An 8,648-nucleotide genomic window follows, 5' to 3' on the forward strand; every position below is an offset into this window, starting at 1 on the left:
TTCAAATTACTTATTATTCTAACTATGTTTGCTTAATAGCAGTTTCTGTTCTTCTCTTTCAGTATCATACAGTGGGCTTGTAGCTCTGGCTGTTCTTGTGACATTGGTGATGTTGGCTGCCATTTCCATTTTCCTGTGGTGCCTGCACAAAGAGAACAACCAACTCTTCCGCAGGATACTGTGGGTCAGAAACGCCTATTTGCCACAGATTAATGCTGATAGTCCTGGTCTGGAAGAAAGCATCCTCATTTCTGACTTTGAGAGAAGTGAAAACAATTAATTGATCAGAAGTAGCAAGTGGTCTTGCCTTCCATGTGAAACTTCACAACCTACCGTGGTTTTCTCATTCTTGGAGAGCCCATATCCTGAGGAACCCTCATGGCCATCAGTATCAATGCTGGAGGAGCTCCCTACCCTGGAGAGCTTTTGCTCTGTGGCAGGATGAGGTGAGGATGCAAGGCAGAGCCATGGAGAAATGTTCTTCTCTGAGACAAGACAGGAATTGAAAATATTCACAGACCACAAAGTTCCAACCACTCACTTGGAGCAGAAATGCTTAAGGTCTCAGAGCAGTGGACATTTTCATGCAACTTTTTCCTTTGGGAATGTTTGGGCCTTTGTGTTTTGTTTTTATATTTTGCAGAGCCTGCTTATGAGCTGGCGTTAAAGTTTGGCCTTGAATTTAGGAACCCTGAAATATATTCCAAGGATTATGGGGAAGACTTTTTTTCTGCAAAATGGACAGTTATTTTTCAGACAATAGATTCTTGCCACATTGATTTCCAAGCTTGCAGGGAGATTAAGTCACTCTTGACTTGGGACTGCCAGAGTTTTGGTAGTTTGGCTTGTGATGCCTAGTTCATGTTATAAAATAAATTAGTCTAAAGATATAATGGCTTAGTCATTCTGAACTTATTATATTCATTACAGATGCATCCAGCGTCCTATTCAAGATCTAGCTATGTCATCTCTCATCTAGATTATTTCAGACATGGAATCCCATCAGCCTTCGTTAAAAATAGTTTTGGGCAATATCTGTTTGAAAAAAAAAAATCCTGTTATAAATCTTTCTGAAAGTATGGAACAAATGACCTTACTGTTCACCTGCAGTGTTCCTGTGAGCAGTGTTCATGGACACTCTGCTGAGACCCTGCTCTCCAAAGCTAGGGGTGACATGTGGGGGAGCCACACTGCTGTTCCCAAGGGTGCTAGTCCTCTATGCCTGTGTAGCAGACACTTTCCCTTTCAGTGTTCATACCAAGGTGCTAAGGAAGAAGATGAGTTTTGCTGACCCCTTGCTCTGTTGATGATTGTGAAGGAGCCAGCTCAGGTCTCTTTTCTATCTCAGTTCCAGCAGCCCAGGACAGAAATGTTTACTCTCCTTGGGATTTCCACCAATCCAACAGTCCTCCACACACTCTCTGAAAACACCTGGGAGCTTTTTTATTTTTTTTTTATTGCAGGGTGGAAAAACAAATGCATAGCAATGGTTACTTCACAATGGATTTAGTGTCATTTCCTCCATCTTTAAAATCTGCTGCAAAGGGCTGCATTTGTTGTTCTATTTCTCAGTTTCCTTGTTTTAAGGTGACTCATTCTAAAAGTTTTGCAAGAGCCCTGAGACGGAGGTATGTTCCTCAGACTGAAACAAGCAGCTACGACCAAATGAAATATTTTTACACAATATTTGTGCACATGCACAGGAATGTATGACTGCCTTTAACTTAGATTTCGCATGGCCAAAAATTGCCTGTTCATGCCATAATTATATGTAGGGCTATTTTTAAAAATTATTTCATACATAAAATATTTCTGTGCTGGTTTACAGAATCGGTTTACTCTTTTTGATGACTTCTAAGGTTGTAGCTATCACAACTTCTTAATCTCAAAATTTTCTATCATATAAAATATAAATAGCTTTTCTGTGTACATTCTGTCTAGCAGTTTGACCCCATACATTAGTTCTTGAGTAATACTTTTTAAGTTTTGGTTTAGTCCTCTAGATTTATCTATTGGACTGTTTTTATTAGCAGTCCATTATTAGAGTTTATGGACTGCAACTTTTAAGTACAATTGCCAGATAATCTGTTGTTTATATGTATTACCTGTGATAGCTTTTTACCACCAAAAGAAAAAGAAAAAAGCCTATGAACTCTTCTTTCCCCATGACTATTTCACCTATTCAAACTACAACTGGAGGAATTTAAACCAGTAAACCCCCTTCATCACATTCACTGAGAAGTGTGTAAATCTGCCTTCTTACAGTGCAGCAAGCAGAGTGGCTTGCAGGGTGGTTTTTGTTTGCAGGACTAAGCTGTGCCATCTCTGGGGACATGTGTTTATTGGGCTGCAGTGCTGTTGATAGTTATGCAGACTCTGGTCAGATTTTGATGTGGTTAATGAAGTTGTATTTTTTCACAAAACTTGACATAGATGTTTTATCGGTTTTCCTTGAGGTATGTTTTATTCCTTAAAATATACCTGAAGGGTAATGGCATAATCAATAAACCTAACCTCAAAATAGTGATTGTTGATTAACATTGATGTAGATGAACTTGTATTAAAGGAAAAAAGTTTAAACAGTGTTTTCTTCCTACTTTGAAATGGTTTTGAAGGAACAGACCCTTGGATATTTATTTTTAAATCTTTCATCATTTAACTTTTTTATAACTGCAGATATTATTCACTCAAGAGTGTAATCAGTGATTGCTTTCTAGTCTTCCTACTGGACTTTGTTATCAATGGCTTTCAATTGTTTTCCCTTAATCAGAGGTCTCTTATACTGTCCCTGATCAGAGTGTGTGGTGACTGTGGTTTTGTTGGTGTCCTTGATGACATTGGCCATGAGATTCACTGTATTATTTCAACTGGAAAATTAAAGCGTGACTGACAGTTGTCCGTGCTGTAATTTGTCTTGAATCTCTCCCCAGCTTTACTAAGAAGAGAGGCTCTAGTGTCTCATGAGAGCAGTGCCCAGGCTTTGCCCTGGTTCATCCTGTGTGAGGACAGCTGGCTCCAGCCTCCTTTCAGACTAGACCTGGGCACTGCCCACCATCTCCACACTCAGGGTGGTCTGAGCATTTCCCAGGGCATGGATGAGGATGCCTCAGAACGTGTGTGTAAGAGGTGCTGGAAGGAGGTGGGAGCCAGAGCACCAACAGTAAGGATGGTGGATGGAATCATTAATTTATAGATATTCTCCCAGCCTACTGCCTGTTCCCTGCAGTAGTGAGCTGAGGCCGCCATTGGTGAGCTGCAGGAATTTTCCTGCTGAATTGTGGAGGGTGTGCGTGTGGGAGCCTATTTGTAGCCTCCACAGATTAGGTAGAGATATATGGACTGCAGCACAGCAGCTTGCATGGATTGCACCAACATGCTTTGTGTGTCCAAGGACTGGGTTCAACAGGCCCTCAACAGCCCAGTGAATGTTGCAGGTTTTTTGTCATGTTAGCTTCTTTCAGTGTTCTTACCCAAAGAGAAGTGTTACATCTTTTCATACCATATCTTTCTTGGATGATCGAAGAGTACCCCCACCAGACAGAGGTACATTCAGGTCAAACTTCTCTGCCAGATATTGGGGTTTGTCAAATCTCCATCTGCTTTTCTTTGCAGATGCCATTCCAGGAGAAAATTTACCTCCTGGTCCCTTGAGCAATCCTTGCAGCATGTCTCTGAGGAAAAGAGATGTTCAGTGCAGCTGCCATATCCCAGGTAGACATAAGTCTGTGATGGGAACATTTGTATGCTGGTGATGCCCAGCATGGCAGGACACAGCAAAGGGTGGTTGTGGCACAAGGTTTTAAGTGGGCAGCATGACTCCTCAGCAAAGTCCTTTCTGGCTGTGCCTGTCCTGGGCACTGCCCTTCCTTGTGCAGGGATCCCCCTCCCTCCCACTCTCCTGCCTCTGCTACCTTTGCACACACACACTTTTGTAGCTGGGGTATGACCAAGGAGCCACGGGCTGTTTGAAATTTGTGCTGTACAGTCCAGAGGGACCATAGGGAAAAAATAGTGGGTTTGCGTGCTCTGTTGACAGTTGAAAAGCTCTGGTTCCCATTGCACAAATTCCCATTTAATTTAACCCCCTGCGTTTTTTTTTTTTTCATCATGTTACCTCCCTCAGTGTAGTGACACGCATCCTCTGTCTCTTGTAATAATAAACCCACTGTAATGAAAACCATGGCATACTCTTCCTCCAGGGCATTTGCTTGGTTAAAAGCTAAATTGCGCACAGTCAGCAACTGGGGTCTAAATCCTCAGCTCAAAAAAAACAACAAAAAACCCACCAAAAAACAAATCCACAAAAATTAGAGGCCTATACTTGGGCTATAATATTTCCTTTGGCAACGGGTGGAATGTTGATTTTAAACCTCTGCAGGCCAGCAGTGATATCTTACAATCTGGTGCTGCCCTGCTGCAGATGTGTGAGTAACCATCAGGAACAAACCCACGGGCTGAAGGTCCTTGCTGCTCTGAGATGGAATGATTTAAAATGGATCGTGGTGCTTGGAAGCACGGTCAGTCTCGGTTTGGCCAGTAGATGGTAGTGGTACACACAGAGCTGACAAAACGAGCTGTGCAAGTGAAAATAGCGCAGGGATCTGCTCTGGATCCTTTAGAAGTTTAGTTAAACAAGCAGAAAACTCCCCAGTCACAGGACAGCAAACAACGGTGTGGGCTCTGAGCCCCGGCCACAATGTTACAGAGCTGTGTTTGGACAACCTTCCGAGTCTCAGTGTTCCTTCTCAGCCGCTTTAATGGGATGTATCAAAGTGCTCGGAAAGGGAAAATGCAAGTCCTTACATTGGTGTGGGGGCTTTTCATTTCTATGGTGAGTAAAGTGAAAATCCAGTCGGGTTCCTTAATAAATAAGGACATCCTTGTATTATGTTTTGATTCTCATGCCTTTCATGGAAAGGCCACTTACTGAAAATGCTTCAGCCATGTATCTCTCTGGATTTATTTTAGTATTTTATCAGTACAGGCATTTGCTTACTACTTTTCAGGGGATATGAAAAATTAAGACATAGCAATGACTGCGTAAGTAATCATTCCACAGCACTGTCGAAAGTAGTATTTTCTTCTTCTCCCAATTTATTCTGTAAGTTGCCCAAAGCATAAGAGTTCCTGATTCCTTTCTATATCCATTTTCTTTATTCATGGAAGTGATTCTTAACTTCAATTGTTCCCAAAAGTGCACAGCTAGGAAACAGAAAAAGTACTTCTACTACCTTATCCTACCTTTTTCTTAACCTTAGCCTAAAGACAAAATTTCTGCTGTGATTCTCAGAAAAAAATGCTTGAAAACATTTTCTTTTAGTGAGCACAACAGCTAAACTTGTAGATACAAAATAAATTTTGAAATACAGAGTGGGCCAAAAGTTTCTCTCCTCTGCATGCTAGCAAAGGAAAATAGGGAAGCCTGTCTTTCTGAACCATGCACAGAAAGGCACAAAACTAACAACCTGCTGCCTACAGAGGTGGATGGCCAGCAGCAGTGGTGATTGTCACTGGGTGCATGAAGGATGTCCAACGCCACCGTGTGCACCAGAAGAATGCAATAGCTGGGTCAGTGTCTCAGAAAACACAGAACAGTAGCATCCCTGTACCTTTTCAGATTTTTCTAGATGGATGCTCATCTTTAGAAAGTAACATTTTCCATTTATTTTGTACCAAAAAATCCTTTTTTTTTTAAGTGAACGCTGAAAATTATTCCATCAAATCCTCTTCTGCAGCTATTTATTCAGGTCATTTGTTCTAAAGTGTGATCTCAGGCCTTTGATCCCAGCCATAACCTGATTAAATCTGCTTTGCCACTTATTTCTGGCATAAACCTTGTGTGCATTGTAGATGAGAAGCCCCTGGAAAGTCCCCACAAAGCTGAGGACAGACAGACTCCACCTCATCAGCAGCTTTGGGCTGTGTTGCTTCACTGACGCTGGATTTGGGATATCATCTCAGAGCTTGATGCTTCCAGGTTCATTGAGGTATGCAAGCAGAATCCCTAACACTGGACATTGCCAATGAGCTGGAGTACACAGACTTTTAAAACAAAGTAAAACAATATTCTAAGTCATGTAAGGCTTCATTTGTTGTGGTCCCAATCCAAATCTGCTTCATCAGAATTAGTTTCTTTTGGTAAGTTACTCTTCATGCTGGCAGGCTTACCTGTTACATACCTGAAATCTGACAAATATCTAAAGGCTCACATGACCTAGGCATGATATTTCTGGTGTTTAATATTCAAGAACATCAGAAGGATTCTTTCTGAAAAGGTAAGAAGGTAAAATTTCTGCTGCTGCATACCATGCCCTGTTAGTCTTGTGGGATGAAAATGATGTTGAGGGGAAAATTGAATTACTTTAATTATTGTTTCAAAAGCAATAAGCAATAAAGATTCCTAAAGATGGAATTATACATATGGAATACATCATGGCTATAAGAGACATGAGCTACCATTCATTTAAATGTGGAAATGCATCAGAACAGCTCTGTGAGGCTTCCTATCTGGAAAGAACAGATATTTAGAATACCTACAGAAACAATGGCTACTTTACCCTTTAAAATACTTGTATTATAAATAGCAGAGTGGCTGTTCCCCTCTCACCATATCCAGGAACAAGCTGATGGAGCCTTTATCCCTGCAGGCTCCTGCAGTGCCTGTCCCACTGACATGGCACCTCTGGAACAGACACACCACGTGTCAGGGTATCTGGGTGTAGCTGAGTTACGGAAGAAGGAAGAAAACCAATGTGGGCTCTTTTCTTCATCTTGTCCTTGACCATCCACCCGCCCTAACCCTCCAGAATCAAGTCTGGATTGAGGATATAGTCTTTCATTGCTATGTATATGCAAATTTGCTTAATTTTTGTCTGATTGAAAGAATGTAAAGGTGAAGTTGGATGAGTCTCAGCTGCTCTTACAGGTTGTTCAACTACTTACTCTGATGTAGCACAAAGCAAACCCTCATGGAAGGAAAGATGAAAGGAGGAGCTGTTCACTGGTGAAAGCAAAAGTATAAAGAGAACAGGGAACATAGTTATTTCTGGGAAATAGTTATTTCTGCTATTTGGTGAGACTAGAAAGAGAATTAAGTGACTGAACAGCAGCAGGAAATACTTGGTAGGTAACTGTGGGGATAGCTGGGCTGAAAATACGCAGCCAATGCAAGTGGTAGGGTCAGTGTGCACTGTTACATTCAATAACTGAGATTTAGAAATAAACAAATCAATCCACCACAGCTGCTGGGGATTTGATTCACAGCACTGCTGGATGGCTCTTTCAGGTCACCTTGGGTAAAGATGAGTAAGCCTGACCTGAAAATGCTGGTTTGTATATGTTTGTGGGACTGCTGATGCATCATCTCACTGCCTTCTAGCCCAAACCTATCTTCCAGCTTTCTGACCCACACAAGTATTCAACAGCCAGAATTCAGGATCTCTGGGCACAAATTCCATGCAACTGGGACATAAGAAACAGCTCCACTTAAATTTGTGTTTTCCCTCCAGACAGAAGAAGTTGTTTCAAAATTTGTGAAGCTGAATCATCCAATTCATCTACTTCATCAGCCAGTGGGACACAAGCACCCGACTTGTCCTGGGTACCTAAAATCCAGATCTAGGGTAAAGGATGTGAAAGTCCAGAATCGTTACATAAAGAGCACAAAAATAGAAGGATATATCCAAAAATTGAAAACTTATTTTTCTTTTGGTTCTTTGACATTAATTTTGGGTGTTTGTTTGTTTGTTTGTTTTTAGCCCTTGAAGTCACGGGCCCTGACAATGGGATGCCTGACAATCTCTTCACTTGGGCTGCACTTTGAGGACGTTTCTGTGATGCACCTTTGAGTGGTCTCGTTGCCTCAGTGGGTCTGGAGCTGGACCCCAGGTGGGGACAGCCTGTGGGGAGAAGCAGCAGCCCCCCTGCTATGCAGGAGGCAGCAATGTCACAAACTCCCTTTTCTTCCTCTTGTGTAACATGGTAGTGGAAACATCAACTTCCTGCACAGCCACTGCCTGGTTCAAAGCACTGAGATCTGACTGACTGACAGGACAGCTTTTGGCAGGCTTACAAATATCTGCTCCTAGCTCCATGTGGATCTGCTGAAGTAGATCTGTGTCCAAATCTGGTTCAAGAGCTGTGGGATACACTGCAAAGTCCATGACGCTTAAGGCAAAGCCATAAGCTATGAGAAAGGGCAGGAATGGTTGACCCCAGTTCAACCAGAATCATAAAATAATTTAAAAATTTCCTTTATGAAATTTGATACATTTAATCCATTTAGACAACAACAGCAAAATGAAGAAAATTATTTCCGATGTGCACATTCCTCAGTCTTTCTGGAAAAGATATTTTAACAGCGCCCTAACACAGCCTGGAGGTTTTCTGTCTCCCTCTGGGGACAGAGGAGCATTCATGGGATGCTGAAAAAAGCTAAAAACCTCACACTGGAGCACATTCCCAAATATAAGGACATCCAGTACAGATGCAGAGCTTAACCAAAGGTGCCCAGTGCTATGTCAGGGCCAGTGTTTATTGTTTTTATGATTGTATTTTTAAGCAGTCATTCTTTTGATCCATCCTAACTGCTGGTCAGGGAAAGAAAAATAAAGCTTATACAGAAAATAACAAAATATTCTGGCTGGAGG

At 41.7% G+C, this 8,648-nt stretch overlaps 1 protein-coding gene across 2 annotated transcripts in view; it reads left to right on the top strand.

The window, feature by feature from the left end:
- PLA2R1 (phospholipase A2 receptor 1) overlaps positions 1 to 2,895 on the top strand; it is a 35,610-nt gene extending 32,715 nt beyond the window's left edge. For both annotated transcript variants that reach the window (XM_005485239.4, XM_074548612.1), the window contains exon 30: positions 63 to 2,895. In XM_005485239.4, coding sequence (XP_005485296.3) covers positions 63 to 280 — 218 coding nt within the window. In that variant the 3' untranslated portion in view covers positions 281 to 2,895. The remainder of the gene's footprint in view (positions 1 to 62) is intronic.
- The last annotated feature ends 5,753 nt before the right edge of the window (positions 2,896 to 8,648 follow it).

This window comes from Zonotrichia albicollis, chromosome 10 (genome assembly GCF_047830755.1).
Source record: "Zonotrichia albicollis isolate bZonAlb1 chromosome 10, bZonAlb1.hap1, whole genome shotgun sequence".
Lineage (NCBI taxonomy): Eukaryota > Metazoa > Chordata > Aves > Passeriformes > Passerellidae > Zonotrichia > Zonotrichia albicollis.